Source organism: Alosa alosa, chromosome 20 (genome assembly GCF_017589495.1).
Source record: "Alosa alosa isolate M-15738 ecotype Scorff River chromosome 20, AALO_Geno_1.1, whole genome shotgun sequence".
In the NCBI taxonomy this organism is placed as follows: Eukaryota; Metazoa; Chordata; class Actinopteri; order Clupeiformes; family Clupeidae; genus Alosa; species Alosa alosa.
This window is the reverse complement of record NC_063208.1, coordinates 24,347,975-24,375,692: the sequence shown is the minus strand read 5'-3', so window position 1 is coordinate 24,375,692 and position 27,718 is coordinate 24,347,975. Positions and strand designations below refer to the sequence as shown.

The window sequence follows — 27,718 nt, the reverse complement described above, 5'->3', positions numbered from 1 at the left end:
CCACTTGCAGTGCAAAGACCACAAGCAAGAAGACTCCGAAGCCGGGAGTAAAAGTACCAACAAATTGTGGAGCAACCATCAACGAACGCCGAAAGACAGCTTTTCAGCTACCTATCGCAATACTGTTGGAGCTCCGCTACAATTCGGCCCTTGGCTAAATCCAGTCTCACTGGACATAGCTATTTAGAAAAGTTGGTAGTAAACTCTTTGGAGTTTGGTCAGAGTCGCTGAACTTATCCGTTTTTGCTTGTGGAAGTAGAGTGCACTGAAACTTGGAATCGGTCTGTTAAAGCAAGATTTTGGACTTTGTCTCTTTAAGCTTTGTCTCTTTAAGCTTTCCTTAAGCTTTCCCGTCTGCTCGTGAAGTTCCCTCTTCAAGTTGTGCCGCGACGGCACATTGAAGACTCGGAAAGTTTCTTTTCAACTATCAAGCGCAAGGAATTCATCGCCTTTCGACATTTGGATGGAGCGAATGCACTAGAAGTATACGGAACAGCGATCACAACTTTAACGGTAAGTGGCTTTGCTTGCCTACATTATAAGTGTAAGTGCTTCATGTGTTTGCTGTAAAAGAGTATTGCTGTAAAGCCTATCCATTGCAAGCAATTGCTGAATGGATACAGAATCTAGCTATCTAGCTCTTCTGTGTGGAGTTTTAGACTTGAGAAGAGTGATGCTATCTGTGTGCTTACACGTGTGTGTCGCTGTCCGTGGTACTGAACTGCTGCGAATGGTGATAGCATCCACGTATTGCTGTTCGGATCTTCATGGATTTGGGAGGCTACCTCAAGCATATCAAAAGCTTTTAATTGCTCTGCGACGTATTAAGGATGCACAAATGTGAGCTGAACTGATGGATTTGAATGCTATGATTCACCTTCACAGGCAAGTTTGTTGCGTTTTAATCTGGACCATTGAGGATGTGCAATGACTGGATCAACGGTGCTTCGATCGCCATATTTTGATACCAGATTCGTCACTAGAATATAGCCAACATACTGCATATAAATGACTCAGTAGCTAGAAGCTATCTGAAAGAAAAAGATGACATGACATGCCTGTGCAAACCATAGCCCAATTGATCAGTTTAAGTTGAGCCACTGACCAATGCACAATGATTGAAATATACCGAAACACCTTTGAATGCATTTGATGAAATTGAATTAGATATAACAAAGACTGCTGCCAACCGGGTTTTATCTGCACAGTAACACTGCATTTCACCATGCTGTTTATTGGCCCTGAATCAACAGGTAACGGAGCCAAAACTTTCCGCGCTTACCCATCAAAGCTTCACCTCATTATTATACGGACTCAGCGACTGGGTCGCTTTGATAGCTTTACATTTTTTGCAATGCTGTTAATGCCCCAAAACGCTTGGCAATGCTAGCGTGTTTTAAGACCATTGCACCGTGTCCGTGTTTGTGCAAGAAGCACTTGGACTTTGTTTTGTGTTTGTCTGTCTATGCTTTAATTGTTATCATGATTGACAGAGTCATTGAATAATCCATAGCCACAGACAAATAGCTAAGGTTTAGAAATTATGTAGATCTGTTAGAGCTGCCAGCGGACAAATCGTGTGCACAAAGAGGCAAGCATGGCAAGCTATGCCCACTTTTGTTTTGGCATCTTTTCCTGTTCTGCCTCTATGTGCGCCACCTGACTCCCGACCACACAGGCACACAAAACCACACGCATGGAGCTGTTTCCTCAGCAACCAAATGGATCTTAAGTATACAAGAACCAGTGCCGTGCCAGCCTCAAAAGCACACTACTATTTGGTATCTTAGACTGACGGTGTTTGGAAGTGAAGGCAGAATAATGTGGGAACTTGTTTGGTGCTGCCCAATCTATTCAGTGCTTTGTGTGCAGACTGAGAGTCGGACCACACTTTGTTTCTGGGGCACGCCATTCATTAAGGTCCTAATTAGTTTGGGGAGTTGCTACAATTTTATGTCCCCTTTCAGGTCAAAGTCTCTGTTGTGTGCCACCACTGTGTAAAACCGGGGGCCTCCACTATTGATAAGAAAGAGCAACGCTAAGTTAACTGCCAAAAGCATGCACTCCACTCCACCGCCTGAATCTAACAAGAAGTACTGCACAGTTCGCAGCTGCTGTGAAATGTGTTTCCTTAATCGCATTGACATGCAGAATGCATGCATGTGTGTGTGGCTGCAGTGCTGTGTCTGTGTGTTTGAAACAGATGGAAAGTAATAGGGAGGAGAGAAAGTGTGTTGTGCACTTTGTTGTGCGTGTGCATTTTTGTTCTTTAATGGAGAGCTTTAGGGGACAGGTAAAGTGTACTTTTGTTTTCACTCTGTGCCTCAGTCAGCACAATCCAAAGAAAGTAAGTAAGCCCTATGGATATGGGAATGATGTGAGAAGAGTCCAGAGAAGCAAAACAACATTGAATTGTGTTTCTTTTGTTTTCTTATTCATGGTTTTGTCTGTTATTTGCTGCAGGGCAGAACTGTGAGTCCCAACCTTAAAATCCCAACTGGCAGACTCGTGGCCAAGTCCCTACTGCTGTTCCATTAATGTGCTGATCTGCAGGAATGTGGAAGAGAGAGCCCAAAATGCAGTAGGGATCTCTCAAGCTTAAGAGAACAGAGATGGACATTAGTAAACGGCACGGAACAAGCATACATAATAGTGTTTTTTATTTTTTATAACGCAACTAGCTTGACAGAACACGGGGTGTGAGGAGAAGCAGAAAGGCTTTCGTGCGCAATAACGGACGTCACTTGCCAATGTAGTTGTGTGGGTGAGATAACACTCACACTCACACAGGAGCGGTTTCCACGGCTACAGCTGAACTCGACAGCCTCTCACTGTTCGCTGTTGGTCATTCCAAGCCAAGATTTCTTTAGCTCGCATTCACACATTATTTTCTCCTTTCCACAGATATAAGGCTTAGCAACAGCCTGCCATGCATGTGCAATATGGTCATGCATAATCTGCATTTTTAGATGTCATGTAAAATGCAGAGGAAACAAGAAAATATTGAATATTTTGAAGCCGGAGACATTGGCAAGCATAACCTTATGTAAGGTAGTTGATCAAAATGCTGATGCCAAAGTGCCATTTCACAAGATGGCTTTGAGCAAACACCTGGAGGGGTAGTGTATCTGTGGGTAAATCATCTTTCCCCCTTTGCCTCTCTATTTGGCTTTTCATGTGTAAGTCTGCAGGAAAAACAACAGATGTTTCCATAACCACCCATTTCTATCAGCTGAGAGGGAGGGTGGATGGAAAGGAATGGAGAGAGGGAGGGAGGAAGAGAGGATTGGAGGAAGGGAGGGAGGAAGAGAGGATTGGAGGGAGGGAGGGAGGGAAAGAGAGAGAGGGAGGAAAGCTTTCCATGTGAGAACGAGAACTTTCTGAGTTCACTCTGCCGCCTATTGAAAAGTACTCTCGGTGCACTTCCGGCGCTGATGGGAGGGGTGAGAGAGGGAGAGAGAGAGGATGGGGAGGGGAGAGAGAGAGAAAGGGAGAGAGAGAGGGATGGGGAGGGGAGAGAGTGGCTAACAGAAACGGAGAGCAACATAGGTAAATGTTCTGAGACAGAGCAGAGGGAAAGAATGAAGCAGAAGTTACAGTCACAGATTGCAAATGTGTCTGCGCATCCATAGCCAACTGTTGCTTTAGGTTCCTGATCCTAATCAGTAAGCTGATCTCCTATTGATTACGAATTGATTCTAATACTGGTGATCTGAAAATGACCTTTCCTTTAGCATCTCAATGGGCAATTAAGGCATATTCACTTAAAAGCCCATTTCTTTAGGAAAAGACTGCTTGCTTTACTGCATGTTTTATGACAGAGCAATTTTGCTCAGTAGTGACAGCCCAGTCTCCGAGCGATGCTTCTCTCCCTGAGTTGCTCCAGCGTAGGGCTTACAGTATGTGCTGCCTCATCAACAGTTGCGCTGCCAAGCCGGCTATGTGCAGCAAGGATGCTAATGTCGCTTGCCTCGTACCCGAGGCCAGATTGGGTTGTTTGTGGATGTGACTGGACAGAAGCCCTGTGGGGAGGTGGGGGGGGGGGGGCTCACGGTTAGTGCAAACACACACACACACACACACACACACACACACACACACACACACACACTCCACGTGTAGCTGGGTGCCGTGGGAACGGAGGCTGTGATGGCCTCCACGGCTCTGTAAGTGCCCCACAGCTGCCCCCTGCTCAGTCGCTCAGTAACAGACCCCCTGTTCAGTCGCGGCTCAATGGAGCTTTTGACGAGCGGCCAGGCTCCTTAACGCAATCTGGGACGCTGAAAGACAGAGGGAGAGAGAGAGGGAGAAAGAAAGAGAGAAAGAGAGAGGAGAGCTAGAGAGAGAGTGAAAGAAAACTAAACGCTACTTTGCAATTCCACTAAAAAATTTTTTTTTAAAATCACTCAACCTTTCCATATCCATTTTCTCACACTATCACTCCAATTAATTGTGATATTGGTGTGTGGGGGGATCCAGTATCCCTCCACTTCACAGAGCTAATCCAGCAGATTAGGAGTTGGGAGACAGACAGGTCTGTGGCTCTGCATCTCCATGGCTACCAGGCTGCTCAAAAGTCAAGCATCCTAAGCAAAGGCCACATGCCTGCCGAGAGAAGGAGGTGGTGGGGGGCCTTAAGTGAATGCGTGTAAGCTTCTGCCACTTGACAAGCCTGGCATTGACGCAGCAGCGTGGGAGGCCAACAGAACGCTGAGTTGTGGAGGGAGGTGGGGGGACGAGGAGAGACAAGTAGACTAGAGCATATCGGAGCTGAGCAAAAGAGCTGCCTAATTGCAGTCCCCAAGAGCATTATTACCCCCTCTCTCTCTCTCTCTCTCTTTCTCTCTCTCTCTCTCTCTCCCTCTTCCTCCCTGCTGCCAGCCTCCCATCCAGCTACAGTAATCAATGCATACAATAAGCCCATGTGAACCTGCAGTAGCTGAAGAAGGGGGATGTGAGCAGTGGGGGGTGAGCCGTGTCTCAGCAGAACATTGCTAATGCCAGCACCTGAGGCCAACTGATGATGATTATGTTTACCAGGAACCGTCCTTTTCGTTTGTCCCTTTCACATTCGCTAATAATAATAATGAAGAGTGCTTTGATTAAGTTGGGCTAACTTGTGCAAGTGTGTCTTTTCTCTCTCTCTCTCTCTCTCTCTCTCTCTCTCTCTCTCTTTCCCTTTCTCCCAGGCTAATTCTCTGTTGTGTTTCTCTTGTGTGTGTTGAATCCAACAGATCGTTCTGTCACCTGGGCATGTCTTTCAGGCTGTCCTAAGAGAAGACAACAACCCTCCATCCAAAGTCCAGGGAGCGGAGAAGCCTCCATTTGGTCCCTTTAGAGAAGCGCTTAAGAGTACCCACCTGTCAAGCTAACCAGAGAGTGAGACAGAAAGGAGAGAGGAAGCAGAGTTCAGCTCAACGATCCATCCCTCCGTCGTCATGACGACCATCGCAGCGATGGAGCGAAGTGTCCTGTCGGTGTTAGGCCTGGTCCTGGCCGTCCTGGTGTTGGGGGGTGTGAGTGCGGGCACGCTATCGGGCCCGGCCTCCGCCTCCATCTCTTCCTCGTCCGCCTCGGCCTCCTTGACCGTCGCTGCCGCCGCCTCCTCGTCCTCCTCGAAATCTGCCATCGCTGCTGCTGCCGCCGCCGCTGTCCCCGCCTGCGGTAGAGTGGAACAGAACCGCTTCTTTGGCGTCATGACCTCCGACAACATCCTCCCATCGGCGCCGTGCTCCTGGACCCTCCAGAACCCGGACCCCCGCCGCTACACCGTCTTCATGAAGATCACCAAGCCCACCGAGGTCTGCCTGCCCCGCCAGGTGCGCACCTTCCAGTACGACTCCTTCCTGGAGACCTCGCGCACCTTCCTGGGCATGGAGAGCTTTGACGAAGTGGTCCGCCTGTGCGACGCCTCCACCTCCGTGGCCTACCTGGAGTCCAGCAAGCAGTTCCTGCAGTTCCGCAAAACTCTGCCCAAGCCCGGTCAGCTGGAGATGATTGCCGCCGCCGCTGCCCTCGCCACCGAACAGCCCCAGCAGCAGCAGCAGGACCAGGACGAGAAGAAGGGCGACGAGTTCAAGATCGAGTTCCTGGTCGTGGGCAAGAGGAACCCCAGCATGCCCGCCTGTCAGATGCTCTGCCAGTGGCTGGAGAGTTGCCTGGCGACCAGCACCCACAGCAACCCCTGCGGCATCATGGCCACCCCGTGCCAGTGCTGGGAGACGCCCAAGAGGAGGTCCAGCGGCTGCTACAGAGGAGAGAAGTGCGCGCCCACCCTGAGAGACAACGGTCGCGATGCCGAGATCATGAGTGAGTACAAACACTAGGCTCAGATCTGTGTGTGTGTGTGTATGTGTGTTTTGAAGAGTATTGTTTACTTGTTCTTTTGCGCCCCTCATTAAGCAGCTGGGTGCTTCCCCACCACAGGGGTCCAAGCGCTCTCCTGAACTCTCCTTTTGATTGTTGCCAGAGCATGTCATGCGGGCGGGCGCTCAGGTGTTGTTCTCCAGACACACGTCTGCAGGGGATTACACAGCACAACCTGCCCCCGGAACGTCTCAGAATCATAATCAGTTAATTTACTGTGTGGAGTGGGTGCAGAAGCAAGGGACTTTTCACCCCCACCACACACACACACACACACACACACACCACCACTCAGCAACTCTGTAGGTTTGAATAAGCAGTCCTTTTCACACAATTCTGAATGCGTGCACGGCAATCAATCTCGTCTGAGGCAGGCAGAGATGCTCTTCACAAAGCGCTCGCAGTTAGTCGGCAGAGGAAATCGATGCCGAGCACTTGTGGTTACCATGGTTACCTCGCCGGGGCGAGGGGGCACACACCACTCTCGGTCTCTGGCGCCGCATAGGAGATGAAAAGCAAGAGAGAGAGAGAGCGTGCACCCAAAACAAAGACAAACTGCCTTAATTTCAAAAACAAGCTCGGTCTGTGGCGAGACTGACTTTATTCTACTTTTTTCTTTCCCCCTGTTGGGTGAGAGCGACGATGCTGTTTCACCTCGTCTCTCTCCCCCGCCTCTCCTTGGCACACAGTCAATAGGCTCCCTTTGGAGAACCTGAAATGGGCTTTGATGAACTCTATCCAAAGAAACCCAGTGTGCTTAGACTCACCCACAGAATGGTAACAGTTAGAGAGCATTCAGGGGGGCCGTAGGTGACATATTGGAGGCTGTGTAAAAGCTCTGCCGCAGACAGAGTCTGCAAAGGTCTCAATAGACCTGTAGGTAGTTCTCTCAGATGACCACTAGAGGCCAGCAATGAAAACTCTATCAGTGCTGCAGTTAAAGTAATGTTCACTTTTATCTATTCTACCTATGGCAAAAACAAAATGTTTTTTTTTTTTATGCGTTGTCCAATCATGTAATGTATGTTCATATGAAACCCATTGGGGGGTAGAGTAACATTAGTGGGAAGATCTGTGTTCATCAAAGCTGCAATTCCCTTTGTGTCCTGCAGAGGGCTGGAGTGGCTGGGGACGCTGGTCCGAGTGCAGCACTGAGTGTGGAGGTGGAGTCCAGGTGCGCAGCCGAGCTTGCCAGCCCGAGGACGGTGTCTGTGTGGGAGTGGTCGAGGAGGGACGTGCCTGCAACCCCCAGCCCTGCATTGGTGAGACCCTCCCCCTTCCCCTCCAACCCCACCCAATATAGGCTTTTATGGGTCTTGTTTGCACCCCTTTCCACTGCTAACTTAACCTGCCATTAAAGCGTCTCAAATACTCAAATAATATATTATATAAAAAAGTGTCTGCTAAATGAATACATGTAGATATCAATATATGCAGTTGCAACTGAATGAGGCTGAAGGTAATCGGTATAATCCTCTGCACAGGTCAAGCCCGCCAGAGAAGCCAAGGCCTGCGCTCCATGGTCAGCCAGAAGCGTGATGGAGAGATCTCTCAGTACGGAAGCACGGCACCCCAGAATGGTGAGCTCATTAGCTAAGACGCTCCCCAGTCAAGACTGGTGCTCAAAGTCTCATAGTCCCACCTATTTTACCCTCTAAAGAGCACATTATAATGATTTCTCTGTTTGTGTGTGTGTAAAGGTGATGGCACACAGGACGAGTGGTCCCCATGGACTGCGTGCTCAGTGACCTGTAGTGAGGGCTGGCAGAGCCGTACTCGTATCTGTGGCACTTCAGCCTATGGCACCCAGTGCACTGGACCCCTCCGTGAGAACCGACCGTGCAACAACACCGTCTCCTGTCCCAGTAAGTAAAGGCCCGACACTGGGACACTGACCTTTAAAGACACCAGCTGTGGTCAGCTAAAGATTAGTAGTCCCTGTTGCTGCTTTAGGCATTGTAACTAAATACTCTCTAATAACTAAGGACAAAATGTCTCTAAATGCTGAATTTCAAAGAGGCTCTGTTGGCTTGATTGTAACACACAGCAGAATCCTCAAAGCACAACATGAAGTTAATAGTAATACAATTTAAAGGAAAAAAAAGTTTCAAGCAGTAACAGGTCTTGCGCTCTCTCTCTTTCTCTCTCTCCACAGTTCATGGAGCTTGGGATGAGTGGGCACCCTGGAGTCTGTGCTCGTCCACCTGCGGCCGCGGCTACCGTGATCGCATGCGCACCTGCAAGCAGCCCAAGAATGGTGGTGAGCCTTGCCGTGGTCCAGTCAAACAGACCAAGTTCTGCAACATCGCCGTCTGCCCAGGTGAGTTGAAAAGTTCAATACAAAAATGATAAAGGTCAAATTGCAGCCCCTATATCACTGTAAGGTGAAGTACGATGCTCGCTCTCTCTTTTTCTCTCTCTCTCTGGATCACAATACTAGGTGTCATTCTAAATAGCCTTTGTGTCAGTTGTGGAGGTATGAGTCATCCATTTGCCCCGAGAGAAAATATTGTTTTTTTTATTTTGTATGTGTGTGTGTGTGTGTGTGTGGTGGGGGTGGTTGGGAGAATTCAGTGGGCACTTGGCAGTGTTAGTCACTGCTTTTATGGTAGGTACCCACATTTTTAAAGGCGCACAGTCAATAGCATCAAGATTAACGCTGTCTGAGTCAGTGCATTCTGTCTGACTCATGTAGGATTTATGAAAAAGCCATACAAAAGTGAAATCACACCTTAAGTTATTTATGAAAGACGGCAAAGCATTTGAAAGTTTATGTAAGTGATCAACTTTTGTTATCCTACTCTTGCCTTTATTTGCAATGCATTGTCTGTGTGAATGAGACATGGACTTAAACTGCAGTTTGTTAGATTGGCCACCAGATGGCAATGTGTACCACAGGTATTGCCACTTAAAGGCAAAAGAAATCAGAATTAACGGATGCATTTGTGAAGACCAAAATTTCAAATCACCAACCTTTCTATCACTGTATTGCATCGCCTATTCTATTTGCAAGACTCAAAGTCTCATGCACACTCAAACCTATTACACAAACATAATCTTTGTAATAATATTTATGTTTTAAAACATCCAGTCTCAGTGTCATACACAGAGATGAATCAGACAGCGGATGCATTTTGAAGTGGGACTTTTAACAGTCAAGTAGCACTCTCTATCCATCCCCATTAACAGAGAGGGCCAGGCCGTGGCAGAGAGGAAATAACGGTTCCTGCCTGCTGGCCGGGCTGAAGGGCTCAGCTAATGAGCTGGAACTCGGGGTGCGTTTGAAGCCGATGGACTCCAGAGACTCCTAATTAACTTCGGGGTCCTTTGTGGCTGGAGGAGTCCGAGAAAAATCAAACCCTGTCTCTCTCTCTCTCACACACACACACACACACACACACATTCCATTTTCCTCTGCGTCAGATTTTTCTCATGTTTGTTTTTATAGCCACTGATTCCATGTGTGCATGATGACAACCCAGCGATTTAACTCAAAGATCATTTCCTCCCTTTTGTTCAAAAAGCCTTCCGCCTCACCCTTTGTACCGCCCCATTTAACACCAAAAGGGTGAAGTATCTCATGAAAGGCAACAAGGCAGACACTTCAAGGCATTTCAAGTATCTTGTAGCTCATTCGAAAATCAAAAAGGTTGTGTAGTTGCTTAGGAATAACCCCTACCAAGCAAGGCGTCCACCACATTAAGTATAGATGCATATTCCTCCAAAGAGACAGGGTCTTTGAAGAAGGTCTTTTTAACCTCAGGGATGCATAAGGCCATCAATAGTGTTCAAGAGAGGATAAAGAGTCCCTTTATCTGTAAGAGGCTGATGGCCACTCAAGACAGTAGAAACACCTGCTGCCTGACTGTGTGTAAGTGTGTGTGTGTGTGTGTGTATGTGTGTGCGCGCAGCTGAGATAATGGTGGCTGAAGCTTCTGCAGCACCTAAGAAGCAACGTCATTTATTTTCTCTCTGTCTTCCCTCTTCAGTTGATGGCTCCTGGAACGACTGGTCAGCTTGGAGTACCTGCTCAGCCTCCTGCTCCAACGGGACCATGCAGAGGATTCGCGAGTGCAACGGCCCCTCATACGGTGGTGCTGAATGCCGTGGTGACTGGAAGGAGACCAGCAACTGTTTTCTCAGGGACTGCCCAGGTAAGCCCCCCCCCCCCCCCCAAAAAATAAAAAATAGAAAATCCTTAGAGCATGTTGTTCACAAGTACCAACACTTCACTGGAGTGTTCCAAGAGTAGCCACTAGATTAAAAGATGTTTAGGTCAGGTGATAGGAGCTGTGTGGTCTCTCTTTGGATGATCTAGTTGACGGACGCTGGCTGCCCTGGACTTCCTGGAGCTCCTGTTCTAAGACCTGTGGTGGTGGCATCATGGAGAGGCAGAGGAACTGTGAGGGGCCTTTCTTCGGTGGAGAACCCTGCCCTGGCTCAAGGGCTGAGTCCAAACGCTGCAGTGAGAAACGGTGCCCAGGTCAGTGCCGCATCTTATGCCGTTTTTTTTCCCTCAATTGTTTCTCCATTCATTTGAATCTGACTTTCAACTGAGAGGCAAAACTAAATAGTCCGGTATCTGGCCCTTGCAGAACCCCATGAGATCTGCGATGAGGACAACTTTGGCAATATGATTTGGAAGAGGACCGCTGCTGGCGACTTTGCTGCTGTACCTTGCCCCTCTGATGCGACAGGTAAACTTAAGACAATATCATCCCTCCACTCTGGACAACCTATCAGCATTTCATATACAGTATTATTTGAACGACTTGGTTAGATGACAGTGGTTGTCTTTTGTCCACAGGTGTGATCCTTCGCCGATGCACCATGGATGCCATTGGTCTTGCCTACTGGGAGAGTCCTACTCATGTGAAGTGTGTCTCCAAAGAGTACCAGGACATCCAGACCCTGGTGAGCCTTCCTGCCCTGGTTCCAAGTACTAATTGCATCATTACAAGATTGTATGTTGAAGAAAATTGATCCCATTTATTCCTGCAGTCCCGCGAACATTTGGCCAAGGCGCAGCAAGGCCTTATTGAGGATGGTGTGTCTAACGTGATCCTGAAGCTGAAAACTACAACCGACCAGGGCTCCAAGTACAGTGGAGATCTGCTGGCCTCAATGGAAATCCTCAAGAACACCACCCACATCTTCAGAAGAGATGGCTACAGTGTCAGACACGCAGATGTAGAGGTAACAAGACACAGCCAGACATTTTGTTTTGTGTGAAATGTATTCAAGTTATTCAGGATGTCTTTCAGTATATTTTATTTTGACATGTGCAGCATATTACGAGCGTTTCATTCATTCTCAACATTTTGCATCATCAGAACTATGCTCAGACAATCAGCAACTTACTGAAGGAGGAACATCGCGAGAAATGGGAAGAAATGCAAATGGTTAGTTTGTGTTTATGTACTGTGTGTGTGTGTGTGTGTGTGTTTGTGTGTGTGTGTGTGTGTGTGTGTGTGTGTGTGTGTGTGTGTGTGTGTGTGTGTGTGTGTGTGTGTGTGTGTGTGTGTGTGTGTGTGTGTGTTCAGGTTTTACACAAAAGAGCTAGCGAGTCCCAATTCTCACTTCCGCTGGTCCCAGACAACTCACGTGGACCACTCTGAATAGAGCTACTTTTAAAAAAAAAGCTCCGTCAGCCCTTGTGTAATCATGAAGACAGTCTTTGGATTAACACATCCTTAGAGGGATATATATTTTTGTGAGGAGTATTATTTTGAGAAACTGTTGTAATGTCAGGTCAAAGCTGTCAGTGCGACCAAGCCTTCAAAATGTAGCTGACTTCAAAAAGCACTTGTAAACATGTGCCTTCGTACAGAACAGACCGGTAGTAGATGCGTTATAATTTGGTACAGCCAGTTGAAGCAGGGTTGCAATCATAGAGCCTGGGGTTAAGTCACAACAGATAGAGAGGAAGGGAAAGAGAGAGAGAGAAAAAGAGAGTGAGTGTGTGAGTGAGTGAAGGGGAGAATCATTCACAACACCTACTCCCCAATCTGTGTGTCTGCTGAAGACACCCACGAACCACGACACTTGTTAAAGAACATTAGCACACAGCATCACAACACTGATGCACACACACACACACACACACACACACACACACACACACACACACACACAAACACACTCACCTCGCCCACGCTGTCGCCGCTTTGCGTCAGAGGCAACGCACGAGATTCCACTCACACATACACACACAGTCACTCACTCCCTCCTGCTTCTCTCTCTCTCTCTCTCTCTCTCTCTCTCTCTCTCTCTCTCTCTGTCTCTCTCCCTCTATCCGAGGAGGAAAAAAGAACTATGAATCAACAGGCACTCCTTTTATGGAGCCTCGGACAATCTTCAAGGCTGTACTAACATGTGACCGCTATGTTGGATATTCTTAGTGGTTTAGGGGGAGGGAATCCTAATAGGATTTTAACAAGTGTATTGTGTGTGAGAGCTGCAAGAAACACGTCAGTTCTGCGTCAGTAGCCTTAAGTGATCATTTTGTTTTCTGTTACTGTGACTAACGCTCCATAACTTTAGCATAGATAAATAGCAGCTGTCAGGGTGTAATCAAGTTTGCAGAAGTTAATTGCTTATGCCTCGTTGTTTATACAGCCAATGATCACTCTCATGAATAATCTCAATTCTTACAGGTGGGGGCCAGCACTAAGGAGTTCTTCCGTCTGGTGGAGGAGTTTGTGGATCTGATCGGGACACAGATGAAGGGATTCCAGGACATCTATGAGGTCACCGAAAACTTAGGTGAGGCTTATTCGCCTTTGACCTGCTGCCCTGCTAAAATATACTTCTCAAAGCTTAGGAACCTTCAGGTGTGTGTGGGGGGGGTATAAAGTGTCATAGTAGCTTCTCCAACACACACACACACACGCTCCAGTTTCCAAGGTTAAGTTCAGACCAAAGTTCTCACCTGCAGTGTGAGAGCACATATTCTCAGCCACAACACCCACTAGAGAGAGAGAGAGAAAAGAGAGAGAGATGGAGAGAGAGAGAACACTGTTTCAGTGTGAAGATGATGTGTGTGAAACCAAAGTGAAACCTTTAACACCGCCCTCATCTTGAAGGATGGTGATGCACAGTATGCCAAAGCTCCAATACTCCCACTCTTCCAAAGCCAGTAATAGTCAAGGCACAGATCAAAAAGACAAACATCCCCTAACTACACTGTATACAATTTACTCAGGGGTCTTTCTCCAAACATGCATTTCCTCTAAGAAGACCTGTTATCATGTTTTGTATGATTTTGTTTTTCATTCATTTATTTATTCTTCATCACTCGTTCCTCCCCTGCAGAGCTGAGCATCCAGAAGAGACCCAAAGCCATGTCCTCAGATATCACGTTCCCCACGAAGGGCTGGAGGGGGATGACCGAGTGGGTCAGGAACTCCGAGGAGAAGATCACTGTCACACGCAACGCTCTGACCTTTGATGTGCCTGGTGAGAGTCACTGTATTGACACACTCACACACAACTGTAGATACTATAGCTCACATTCTCATAAACATACACACCTATATTACATGCATACTAAGTATACATTCTTCCTGTAGTATCATCCTCATATGTATATGTGTATATGTCTTTCAGATGAGGAAGACACATCCTCTTTTGTTACCGGAATCGTTCTCTACCGCAATCTGGGAGTGATGCTGTCTCTGCAGAGGTAAGAGTCTCTATGTAAACAGCTGACCATGTGAGCTCACAGAGCTGCCACAGTACAGACAAGACTGCCCAATGTCCTCTGGTGCACACCTGAGGGAGCCTAGGCGATGTCCTAGCAATGTCCTAGCCTAGCACTGATAAGACAAAGGCATTGCTTTACTGCCCAGCAGGAAACATATTATCTGTCTTCCATCAATTGTGTGTTGTTTCGTTCTTGGGAGCCCCTGAGATTAAAGGTCACTTTTAGATTCAGGTTGACTCTTACTCATAGGACATAATACCCCCCCCCCCCTGTCCCTCTCTCTCTCTGTCCCTCTCTCTCTCTGTCCCTCTCTCTCTGTCCCTCTCTCTCTCTGTCCCTCTCTCTCTCTGTCCCTCTCTCTCTTTATGCTAAAAACAGCCCTGTGTTCTTTCCATCCCCTTAGCAATACCACACTGCTGAACTCCAAGGTGGTCACTGTTATCGTGAAGCCTGACCCAGGTCTCCTGTCCTCTCCCGTCGAGATTGAGTTCCCTCACCTGTACAACGTAAGTTACCAAGCACGCCTCACAAGCAGCTTGTTGTCAATGCAACAGCCTGTCATTTTAACTGCATTCAGAGCAAAATGGTGGCATTGATTTCTCCCCCTACTTACCTCAAGGAGGAAGGCAGTTTAATGGCCTCCCTGAGGGGTCTTTGGTGAAAGGTCTCATTAACAGACAGACAGCGGGGCTGTAGGCGATTAGTGACTGTGAGCCGTGTAGTGTTTAAAAGGTGTGCATGCAAATGTTTTTGCTGTTAGCGTGTTGACTGGGCTGCTTAGTGTGTTAGTGCACCACTTAGAACATAATGTTCCGCCCACGACCGTTGATTGTCCTACATGTTCCACTGCACAGAATCTGACCCTCTGAATCTCTCTCTCTCTCTTTCTCTCTCCCCCTCCCTCTCTCTCTCTCTTTCTCTCTCCCCTCCCTCTCTCTTTCTCTTTCTCTTTCTCCCTCAACAGGGCACAATCAATGAAACATGCATCTCCTGGGACGAGAGTGAAGCGTGAGTATTAACACTACTTCACTTGTCTTTGTCCGTTCTACGGTCACTACATCCTTGTAGTCATTCTGTCCTTCTTAGTCCACAATTGAGGGCAGACCATCCACATGGAATAGCTGATCCATGTTTGGCAGTTAAGTGTTAGGGGGCCAGTTGGCAGCAAGTCTTCCCAGTGCCTATGAGGCAGACCCAGGGCACTGACAACGTCTGGGACTCTCTCCTACTACCATGTGCTAATGCTCCATGACATCCAAGTCCTTCTTTTGCCCCCCCTCCTCCTCCCTGCGAGCAGAATTCACACTAAACAGGTTGCATAAGAACCTGTAAGAGGCACACAAGGTGCCAGGAAAGGTGAGACACAGGTGTATTATTCAGGTGTGTGTGTGTGTTGGGGAAGAGCAGGGCAAATGTTTCAGAGGAACACTCAGAAATAGTCTTATGTATTTTTAAGAGGATCAAGCACATGAAGAAATGAAGACAAACACAAGTTGGCATACGGCACACACAGACACACATAGACACACACACACACACAGAGACACACAAACACACACACACCCTCATGCACAGGAAAGCAGCACTCCAAACGCGGTGCAGCTGCATCATTTGCATGTATATAGATTTGTAGCCTCCCGAGCACCAAGGCGAGATAAGGAGTTCAGATAGAGGCGGCCCTTTTCACCGCGACCTGGCACGCCACAGCCCCAAAACAAAGAGCAGGCACAGCAAATCTAATTAGCGCAAGACTCTTTCAGGAGGGCGGGCCATCACAGCCAAATTAAATTCGGCTTTGGCTAACAGACGTGATGGATGTGCCCAGCCACGAGACGAGTTTGGCGGGAGAAGCGAGCAGTGATCTTGGCCATCCGTTTTTTTTTTTTTTTGTATTGTGTGTTGGCGGAAAACATTTTGGCCAAAGAGAGAGGAATAGAGAGACAGAGACAGAACTTCCAGACTGGTTCTCGAGTCCCTACTCGTGCCTTACCCTTGAGCTGGGAAGTGATTGACTTTGCGAAGACTAGGGCCCCACCCTGACAGGGATAAAGGGAACCTCACTAGGCTAGCAGAGCAGAGTTTAATTAGCAAACACACTATCCAGTGGCAGCTTGGGGTGCCACTGCTGCCCCACAATCCCAGAGCACGGCCGCCACACTCCTAATACTTCAGCGTGACCTCATTTCCTCTTTTCCACAACGGATCTGGCAGTACCAGTTCCATTGCAAACCCCCAGCTGGGGCAGGATGGAGTGCAGGCAGGATGGAGTGCAGTCAGGGTGGAGGGCAGGCAGGGTTGGGTGGAGGTCTGGATTGAGCCTCTTGCTCTGGACCAGGCCAGAGTAGTGGGAGTTTGAACTGCTCTGAGATGAATCCCTCTTGGTTCTATTTCTATCATCACACTTTCCTCTCTCTCTCTCTGTCACTTCCCACTCTCCGCCACACTTCCCAGGGCAACGGCTCGCTGCCCAGAGACTAGCGTCCGTTAGAGCAGGCTACGCGAGAGGGCATCTGCTTCCCAATGCCACACTAGATGACTTTTTTTTATTAGGCCACCATGTGTCATGAGTAGGAGAGCTGTCAACGTGCTGATGGAACAAGTCCATTTTCTAACCATGAGTGGAGGACAAGAAAGTGTGGGAAGAAGACACTCAGTCAAGCAGGCAGACAGGCAGACAGACAGACAGGCAGACAGATAGACAGATGCAAAGAAAGGACGTGGGTGTTGAGATTGGAGCGGTTTGTTTATTTCATGTATTTCCATCACCCTGTGTTTATCTATCTGAGTCGCTGAGGTCTCTCACCAAACTATTTTTTCAAGACTCATAGTTCTAGCCTACTGTATATTCAAATGTCTTATGTTTCCCCAAGTGATTATGCAGGGGAACTGGGAGGTTAGGGCCACTGAATACATTGGAAGCAGTGGAATATGATTGACTTTTTACACATGCAGATGCCCCTTAGGCAAGAACCAGGCAGTTGATGATCATGCAAATGCTGTGACTCATGGCTGGCTAATGACTATACCCAGACATTGTAGAGAGGGTTGAGGGGATCACTCAAAAATCCAGGTCAAGCGAAGCCCTTGGTTTACCAAAATGCCCTGCAACAATATGCTAATGGTCCAAGAGGAGCTTTAGATGTTGGCTGAATGTGTGATAAATATTCGGTCCCCTTGAACCTTCAATTGTCCATGCAGATGCAAAGTGCCCATGGGACATAATTACAGACAAACGTATTGTTTACAGAAAGCAAACTTTAATCTACTAAAGTCTTTCCCCCTTAGTCTATATGTGCATAGCCTTGTGAAGAACTTTTAAGATGACTACAGTCAGATGGCCAAATAAAAAAGAAACACAGTAGCTTATTAATGCAAAATTTGTTTAGCAGAATATAGTTTGTTATTCAAGATGTTCAACGATGGGTTTCAGGCATACCAGCTAGGTGTACATTAAAGAAACTATGAAAGTACGTTGATTTGCCCATAAACCGAGTGTGCACTGACACGCATAAATCACTGGCGCCCACCCACCGAGTTCTTTGCACGAGTTCTCTGTGTGAGAAACCTCGGGGACTGAGCAATTTGAGACATTTTCTGAGATTTCTCCTGTCTCACAACCCGTTCTTCGCTTTGCTCCTCTTCCCTGTGCAGCCTCTCTCTGCTCGGCTCGTGGTCTCCACGAAACTGCAGAGCGCAGCCCCTCGACTCGTTCAGAACCAAATGCGTGTGTGACGGACTCTCCACCTTCGCCATTTTAGCGCGGCCAAATCCTGATGTGGTAAGTCGTGTATTGATATATCTGTCTTTTTTTTGACAATGTGAATGTATGTGTACTGACTTTGGAGAGAAAACGTTCGTTTAAAGCTGTTTTTGTCCTTACTCTGATGTCGTTCTGTCTCCGTCTTTGTCTGATAGTGTGCATGTATCATTCCATAAGCTATGGTCTTGATCGCGTTACCAATGAATGTTATAGGGAGACAAATAATATATGTATTTTTCAATTGACAGTGTGCAAAACGTATGTATATGATACGTTCGATTGCATTTTTCGACCGACTGCAGACATTACATGTTAATACATGATTTTGATGTAAATGTTTGTCTGACACATAAGCTACATGTGTGTATGCGGTACAAACCGGAGGCAGTTTTTAATTGAGAAAACACACGTAGGCTATGTGTTTCTGTACCGTTGTAGCCTAAATTGAAACGTTTGTTTCCATGCATTTAGGCAAATGTTCAAACAGCGACAGGCATCATTATACATAATTTGATATTGATAGCGGTTGTAATATTCACATTTAAGAATGACAATCAACCTGAACATTCTCTCTCCTTACACCTGCTTTTATTGTATTATTGTATTGTATTTTTTCGATATTGCTTGAATACTGTGCATTATTGTTAAAACAATTAAGCCAATTGTTACAAAATATCGAAATGAACGTTTAAACAACGCTTTGATGCTGGACTTTTTTGTCAGGGTTTACTCTCTGGTGAAGACGGATGATTCTAATCATCTTAAGTCTATAGCCTTTTGCCATTTGGCAACGTCTCAACAAATACAGTAATGTTTCTGCGTTTGCATCAGTCATTATTTGATTGGAAACTGCCTCTGAAGCATTCTGCTCGCCAGTTGCCCTGGCAACGGCATCCGCAGCGCGAGCTCCGTTTGTGTGACTGTGAGATCGGAAGGAAAAATAACTCCCTCCTCATCGCAACGCCCCCCCCCCCCACTCCATCTCTCTTCCCTATCTAATACCTACTACCCTCCAGGTAAAAAGAAAGAAAAAAAAAACTTTGCCCATTCCCTCCACATTTAGAGTTTGCTACTGCAGATAAAAAACTGGCGGCCAGTACTCATGCATGCTTAGAGAGGAAGAAAGAGCAACAGTGCATTTGATTGTACCCTACATGCCTGTGGCAAGGCTGCAGAAGAAACAGAGAGGGAGAGAGAGAGGACAGAGAGAGGGACCTGGTTTCGAGTGAGTGTGTTATGCCCACACTGACCCATAAGGTTTATCCATGGCAGCCCTCTATGTGCCAGAAACGGCAAAGTGGTGCTGCACAGCAGACTCTGCCAGTCGGCATGGCGACTCCGTCTGCGCATTGTCCATCCTCAGACCTGTTGTTGTTGTTGCTGTCGGTGATTCGATTTGTCTCAGCCACGGCGCCCCCACTGTCTCCTCTCCTCAGCCCACCCTCCTCCTCATCCCCATCCCCTTCCCTTTCAACTGACAAGATCTCGCTGCACCAATCGTTCCCATAAAGTCTGCCAATATCTAAGAATTCCACATTAGTGCCCCCCCTCATTCCGCATTCTCGCTCTCACTATCACACTCGAGGCAGCATCTTGTCTCGCACAGCTAATGCAAAGCTGACTAGCCAATGGGGAAATGCCCCCTCCTTCGCAACACACACACACACACACACACACACACACACACACACACACACACACACACACACACACACACACACTTTCTCTCATACCCACACAAGCAGCCCCTGAAAAAATGCTTTGATGTGTGCTAGAGACATTTTCAATACTGTTCGCCTGCAAACTGTGAGAGGATGAGAGAACAGAATAACGAGAGAGAGAGAGAGAGAGCGCGGGGAGAGAGAGAGAGCAATGGAAAGAGAGAGAGAAGAGGGCTAGACACAGAGAGAGAGAGAGAGAGAAATACTCAGACTAGACACTGCAGTGTTTCTCGCCCCCCGCTCTTCTGATGTGGTCTACTTCCTAGGCCAGGCTTTTGCACCGACGTACAAACGAAACAAACGACTCTGGCGTGTGGTCAAGCTGGAATGACCCTCTCTCTGAGTCCTTCCAATGCCCTTGACCAGCGGCCCCCTCATTTAAGTCGTCCATACTAGGTAATCAATCCCCAGAAACTGAAGCGCTCACTTAATTGTCTCAGTGGCCCTTTTTCTACTGCCCTGATTTTCAGTTTCGGGGAGGAGAGAGACAGCAAAAAAAAAGAACATTGTGTCTTTTCAAGGGCAAAAACGAGACTCCTATCTGGGTCACAAAGGCTTGATTTTAGTTCGTTAGCACGAGCCAATGGTATCAGGCCAGACTGATAGACAAGCCCAACAGGATCTCATCGTCTCTCTCGCTCCATACCTCTCCTTCTCTCTCTCTCACACACACACACAGTCACACAAACACCGTTCCTACAACAGTCTCTCCGGTCCTATTAAAACGCAAACGACAAGTCTGTTTTTCCCTCACACTCGCCACCGCCATCTGTTTTATTTTCTTTTCTCTCGTCTTTTGGATGGGAATGCATCAGAAGGACTTAAATGAATCCCTGTTTTGGTTTTGTCTTTCGCTTGTTTGTTTGTTTGCTGTTTTGGAGACAAGAGATGGCAGCATTTGCCAGTTTCCCACCTCTGTCCCCAGTCACCTGCTGAACTTAATATCAAATTAGTAAACAACCCAATCAAATTAGTTTTTATACAGAATAACTTTGTTAAATACAGAATCACTACAACTAGCTCATGAAAAAAAAAATTAGCTGAACATCTTATCGATTCAGTTGTTATAACTCTTTAATATAGAGGGCTATAACACATGCCCCATTGGAGTGGTATTGATCCATCCGACCCCTGGTGGACAGGCAACAATCTATTCTCCTTCAGCCCCCGGTGGCAGCCCATGGTAGCACCTAGGCGGCCAGTGCCATGATACAAATTTGTCTTAATCGCAGGCGCTAAATGAGCCTGCCGACTCTGCCAGGAAACAGTGCTTGGCTGCGAACCCAGCTAATTATCTGCTGTGGGGGAGGCTGGTGAGGCAGTGGGGGGATTAGAGGGGGTGGGGTCAGGGGCAGAACCCCCACACACACACACACACATACACACACACACCATTGGCACCACAGCAGGGCTGGCCTGGGCAGAGAGAGGGTAGGTGGAGCGTGGGGCATCACCTAGACATGCCCGTTGGCACGGGGAGGGCGTTTAGCTGCTGTCACACAGCACCGCTGATTAATGCAGAGGTGAGAATGACCCACCTGTCCACTTCACCCATTAGACACAGTGCACAACACACACACACACACACACACACACACACACACACAGTCCCAAACACATCAAAATTCATGACACAAACTCAAGCTCAACAAATGATTCACACTCTTTGTAATTTTATAAGCCTACGGTGCACACTCTTGACCACATGCACAATCATTCCAAAGCCCCTCTAGTCCTTTTGCTGAGTGGCTAGCTGTTTATCATTGCGATATGTGCATTTGCTTATCTATTTTTAGAGAGAGAGAGAGAGAGAGAGAGAGATGGAAGCTCAGGCGATTTTGTCCGCACATGAACCAGAAGATCCCCGAGATATATGTGCCGTGTCGGTCGCGCCTCATTTGCTGGTTCAAAAGATCGGCAGAGAAATGGCGGCGTGGACCTCGACGGCCACATCTCCAGCGCCCGCGCTTCATCTTTTCTGACACGTTAACCTTCAGGTCACCTTGCCTCAGCTGTGGCCTACTTGTGCCATTCAGCTGTCTACCCACAGGGAGAACAGGCTAGTGCTGCGCTTCATAGCAACCCAGAGGCTCAGTTTGCGTGCGTGCATGTGTATGTGTATGTGTGTGTGTGTGTGTGTGTGTGTGTGTGTGTGTGTGTGTGTGTGTCATAGAGAAAGATATTTCTAAACCCGTTTTTTTTTGTCTCTTTGTGTTTTCTGTAGGACATGGACAAAACATATCTCCCCTCCGTGACTCTGATTGTGGGCTGTGGAGTCTCTTCTCTCACACTGCTCCTGCTTATCATCATCTATGTCTCCGTTTGGAAGTAAGAAATGTTCTCTTATAGAAGCTCCAGCAGATTATATAGATTTTAATCCACAATATATAATCTGCCTAGCACTGATGTTGACCACCCACTGACATTCTCTGTCCACCTTCTCTCCAGGTACATCCGCTCAGAGCGTTCTGTCATCCTGATCAACTTCTGCTTGTCCATCATTTGCTCCAACGCCCTCATCCTGATTGGCCAGACACAGGCTCGCAACAAGGTATGTCCAGCCACCCGGACGTCCTGCGTCACCTTCTCTCTTGATTTCCTTCGTTGTCTCTCAGCCTGCTAACCATACTAAAGGTCCTACCCCAGTGAAGCTCACATCTCTTTCTCACTCTTCTTCCTCCCTTTCTTCCTCCTCCTCCTCCTCCTGTAGGTGGTGTGCACCCTGGTGGCAGCGTTCCTGCACTTCTTCTTCCTGTCCTCGTTCTGCTGGGTGCTGACGGAGGCATGGCAGTCGTACATGGCCGTGACTGGCCGCCTGCGCAACCGCATCATCCGCAAGCGCTTCCTGTGTCTCGGATGGGGTGAGTGGAACGCTCTCAAACCATAGATATAGACAGCAATCCCCTCAGTCCTGTAAACATCAAGCTGTGGATTTAGACCTCAAGTTGTGGAGTCTTTGTTTTGTTTATCTCCTTACTTACTCCTTAAGTTTCATCGTGTCTCCTACAGGTTTGCCTGCACTGGTTGTGGCTGTGTCTGTTGGATTCACCAAGGCGAAGGGATACGGCACCGTTAACTAGTAAGTGGAATCTCTTTCTCCTCTCCTCCATCCACGTTCTCATGCATTTTCTTTCTTTCTCTTTTTTTCCCCTTGTAATCCTAATAATGTGCCTTCTCTTTCTCTTAGTTGCTGGCTGTCTTTGGAGGGCGGTCTCCTCTATTCGTTTGTGGGACCGGCTGCCGCAGTTGTTCTGGTAAGGATTGTCTCCACCCTCTCTCAGAGCGACTGAAAAACAAGATCTGAGGCCCTCAGTAATTCAGCAGCCCATTGCGAGCATTATATATCTAATCATATTTCTCCTGTTCCCTTCCATCTCAGGTTAACATGGTGATTGGCATTCTGGTCTTCAACAAGCTTGTGTCCAAGGATGGCATCACGGACGTGAAACTGAAAGAGAGAGCTGGGTACGTCATATCGATCCCCTCTCTCTGTCCGACCAATGGCCATTTAGATTGCATACACTTAAATCCTGCATCCTACATACTGATTTCTGCTTGTCAAAAGAGTATGAAGAGTATGACCACTGAAGCTTCAGGGTTGGATGTGTTTTTAAACCCTACCTGTTGTTTCTGACCACTCCTGACCTGCAGGGCATCGCTGTGGAGCTCCTGTGTGGTTCTGCCTCTGTTGGCCCTCACCTGGATGTCTGCCGTGCTCGCTATCACCGACCGCCGCTCAGCCCTGTTCCAGATCCTCTTCGCCGTCTTCGACTCACTGGAAGGCTTCATCATCGTCATGGTTCACTGCATCCTTCGCAGAGAGGTATGCAAGGATGCATGGAGAGAAAAACTCTCAAGCTCTTTAGAAAATGTAACCTCATTAACAGATGCATTTCAAAGTGTGTAACTGATTTTGTTTTCTATTGTCTGACCTCTCTTAGGTCCAGGAGGCTGTTAAGTGCAGAGTGGTTGACCGTAAGGATGATGGCAATGGTGACTCTGGCAGCTCCCTTCAAAACGGACACACTCAGCTCATGGTGAGAGTCTTCAAATGACCAAACTCAGTCTGCAATCTGCCTGCAGTCTTATTTAAGATTAAAAGATGAACTTGTACACTAACCTTTGTTTTTTTTTTTTTTCCTATAGTCTGACTTCGAGAAGGATGCTGAATCTGGCAGACCAGGTGAGACATTGGAACATTTTGTTCTGTTTTAAGCTCTTGTCATGTATCAAACAGCTTTTACATCAAAGCAGCTTAGAACATCTGTGCTCTCATTTCTTCAAAAAGTAGTCTAAAAATACCAGCGTGCTTGATGGCGCTTGATGGTGTTATATCCAAAAATCGTCTAACCCCCCAATCTTTCTCTCTCTCTCTGGAACTCCAGGTGGCATGAAGAGCTCCTCTGAGGAGAAGATGGCCCCTCCCCAGATGCAACTGCCCATGGGCCCCTAACTTCCACACCCTCCCCGCCAACACTACCACCAAGGTCCACCTGCAGTCGGTGCCTGACTACTCCAGCCACACGCTGACCCTGAAACGTGACAAGCGCGGTGGCAGCATGGGCCTGGACCCATCCTGCGGTAAGCCTGTGTATGTGTGCGACAGCGAGATCTTCAAGCAGCTGGACGCCGACCTGGCTCGCGGGCAGGCCGAGGGCAACTCCCCGGACGGCAGCGGAAGTGGCGGCTATGTGCTCCTGCCCAATACCACGTCCACCCTCCGCTCTAAGCCCAAAGACGAGCTCTCCGGCTGCGGCAAGTACAACATCAGCGTGGAGCAGCTTCCCCAGGCGCGCCTGGTCCATCTGAGTGGCGGTGGAGGCTACGCCGAGCCCCAGACGGCTGCCTACGGAATGAAGATGCTGCCATCTGACCGCGTGAGCGTCTCCTACTCCGAGCACGACTCGCCCGTCCAGAATCTGCACAACATCTCCAGCGAGTCGCACATGACCAGCAGCCTGGGGGACACCTTCGACTCCATGAACTCCATGATGTCCAAGAGCGAGACCATCTCCACACTGTCCATGAGCTCGCTCGAGGTGAGGGATGATACGGTGCGAAACCTACTTTTCTATTAATTACTACTATTAATTAATTATCGATTAATTGATGATTAATTAAGTATTCTGTAAGTGATTGGTGTAAGACTAACCTTGTTGTTTGCATCTCTTTCTGTCTTTCTACCATTACAGAGGCAGAAATCACGCTATGCGGAGCTCGACTTTGAGGTAAATATCCTTTCCTTTCCTTCACTTTCTTCTAGTAAATGTATAGTGAAAGATGATATATTATGCACCTAATAAGATTCACAGTGCTAATATCTGGTATTTTTTGTCCTTCTTTGATGTTTTCTGTAGAAGATCATGCACACACGTAAACGTCACCAGAACATGTTCCAGGACCTCAACAGGAAATTACATCATGCTGAGAAGGACAGAGAGTCACCCGCCTCAGATAGCAAGGTGAGAACCATATAGAGTAGATTCCAACAAACAAGCGAACAAGGATGTGGCATAGATAGATAGATAGACTTACAGACTATACAAGTGATCAGGCCATCTTACACATCACTTTCCTTAAGGTTGCACAATCACTGCAACATGGCACAGTTTGATACATTTGGAAGCATCCTTATTTCTCATTAAAAGATTTCAATGTGACAGAGTAGGACATGAACGCATCCACAGACGCAGACTGCAAACAGACCGATCTTCACTTCTAACACTTCCTCGCTCCTCACACTTGACTATTCTTTTTTTCTGCCCTTCCCTGAGAAAATGAGAATCATTATTGTAGATAGGAGTAGACCTTAGCTCCCCACTCCTGTGTTTGATATTGTAATGAAAGGCAGACACTTTTTCAAGGGTCATTATAATAATTACTTTCTCTCTTTCCTTTCCACAGTCTGTGAGATGGAGCGTGTCCTCAGGAGGTAGCGATAAAACTAACCACAGCGTAAGTGCCATCATATTTGTGCTTTCTTCTGATTGAGCTACATTGAACAATTGGGTCCTTCAAAGTTTAAGCAGCACATAACAAAACTAAGTATTCTAAGAATTAAAGTGGACCAGTGACAAATACATCTATTGTTTGTATAATGTTTATAGCTAGGATTACCTCTTAAATCAGCCTAAGAAATTTGGAGAGTACTAAATATACATTGATATGTTTAAGTATAGGATTCCATTTTCTTAGTAATGCTTATAAACAGTATGAACTCTGCTAGGAATAGGTCTGTGTGGATGCATGCTAACGGCTAGTTGCTAATCACTAATCCTTTATGACCTCTTTCTGCAGGACAAACAGCAGATGCCCTGTGAGCGGCCGTGGGAAGGTGTCCCCAGATCGCAGCAGCACTCGCCTCCCGCCTGGGTGCGCAAGGACCTTGAGCCCCTGCAGCCCTCGCCCCTGGAGATGCAGGCGGTGGAGTGGGAGAAGGCGGGCGCCACCATCCCCCTGGTGGGGCAGGACATCATTGACCTGCAGACGGAGGTGTGAGGGCCAGTCACCACCACCGCCACTGCCCACTGTCTTGCCAGAAACGAAGAAAAAAATGTAGAGTTCTTTCTTGCACCCCTTGCCTGTCAGCTTTTGGTTCGGTGAAGAGGGGATCCACAATGGGCTAGGGTAGAGAATGGAAGGACAGAGAGAGAGAGAGAGAAAGAGAGAGAGAGATGAAGAAAGAGATGAGTAAAGTGAAGATAGAGGGAGAACAGAATCTATGTCTTCAAACCCCCCCAGAGATGGTAAAGGGCCTGAAGTTAAGTGTGTCATTTGACTTTGTGCACTTGAGTAGACATCAGCAACATAGGCAATTTATGTAGCAGAAGGGGTTCAGACATGAGACACTGGGGTCGGGTTCAGCAACAGAGTCTGGGGCTTTGGTTCTGTTCTACTGATATTGGGTCTGACCCAATCCCTGTCCTAAGAGGTTTCCCGTTACTCTTCCATCCGGCGTAAGAGAGGTGTGTTCCACATACCTGTGCCTTTTTGTTTCTCGTTTTCCATCCACACGTATGGAAAAGGCTGGTCCTCCTCCTCCTCCTCCTCCTCTTCCTCTATGGGAATGACCAACCAATCGCTTGGCTGCTTGTGCTCGCAGATGGTGGCCTTTTCCGAATCGCTGCGCTGCGATTGTGGAGGGTTGCAGAATTCCACCCTCTGCTGCCCCACTGTCCACCGGCCTCCCTGGGGTTTCTCCCGACACTCTGTGGTAGATGGACACAGGCCTCCTGTTTATTATTTTAGTGCTGTGCTTTATCCTGTTGGTCTTCACTTACGCGTGGAACTGCTTCTCCTGAGCTTTCAAAAAGACTCTTCCACTGAGACTCTTAACTGAGACTCTTTTATGACATCACTGGAGTCATGGCTTGAACACTGAAACATGGGACTTAAACTAACAGAGCTGTACAATTATTGTTATAATTATTATTATTATGACTACTATTATTATCACAGTTATTATTTAGTCTTTGTCATTTTGAATGATGTTATATTTTCTTTGTATAATTTAATTTTAAGTAAAAATGTTCATGGATTGGAAGGCTAAAACAAAGTCACCATGAAATGTAATCATCAATGAGTGCTTGAGATCATCAAATAAGCTCCAATATGAAATTGAGCTTCCTGAAGGACACTGCTTTGTCCAGAGAGAGACTCCAATGCACCACGGACTCTGCTGGACAAGAAGCAGGTGGATACAATAGAGAAGATATCTCCCCGAAGAGAATGGCATAACATTTCCCTTCATACCGGTTCACTGCTCTGTTATAAGCCCTGAAAATAAAGAACTCCAGGCCCTAGTATTGAATTTTGAGGCACTCCAGAGTCACATATTGTGACCCACTTGCTTCTGTCATCTACCAAACTCCAAAAAAGAACTTCCACAGTGCCAATTACTAAAGACTTTATGACAGACTGTCGTGTTGTGCCATCTTTTGAACGACAACCGTGCAATATGACGGCCGCTTGATGCTCAAGCAGGACTCTTATCAGGTCAATGGCAGGTTTTATAGTCACATTTGAAGTGTGAGTTTTATAAGATGTTTCTCCTATTTACGAAACGTGTAGAACCTTTACGGCATATAAGGAATCTGTGTTAGAAATAAAAAGAATACTTATTCCTTAGTGATCTTATCATGATCTGAAAGATAACACAAGACTCTG

The 27,718-nt window shown here is 47.2% G+C and overlaps 1 protein-coding gene across 1 annotated transcript; it reads left to right on the top strand.

Moving 5' to 3' along the window:
- Positions 1 to 26,952, top strand: LOC125285496 (adhesion G protein-coupled receptor B1-like). The gene is given in 33 exon segments (XM_048229958.1): positions 1 to 513; positions 5,235 to 6,309; positions 7,479 to 7,628; positions 7,851 to 7,946; positions 8,067 to 8,231; positions 8,522 to 8,686; positions 10,356 to 10,520; positions 10,685 to 10,849; positions 10,962 to 11,063; positions 11,174 to 11,280; positions 11,368 to 11,562; positions 11,700 to 11,768; positions 13,023 to 13,131; positions 13,681 to 13,824; positions 13,975 to 14,050; positions 14,475 to 14,577; positions 15,036 to 15,079; positions 17,723 to 17,849; positions 21,777 to 21,880; positions 22,001 to 22,103; positions 22,263 to 22,413; positions 22,562 to 22,631; positions 22,740 to 22,806; positions 22,932 to 23,017; positions 23,204 to 23,375; positions 23,494 to 23,589; positions 23,699 to 23,735; positions 23,938 to 23,996; positions 23,998 to 24,591; positions 24,745 to 24,780; positions 24,910 to 25,014; positions 25,457 to 25,507; positions 25,850 to 26,952. Coding segments are annotated over 32 exon segments (4,785 nt in total). The 5' UTR covers positions 1 to 513; positions 5,235 to 5,438; the 3' UTR covers positions 26,051 to 26,952.
- The last annotated feature ends 766 nt before the right edge of the window (positions 26,953 to 27,718 follow it).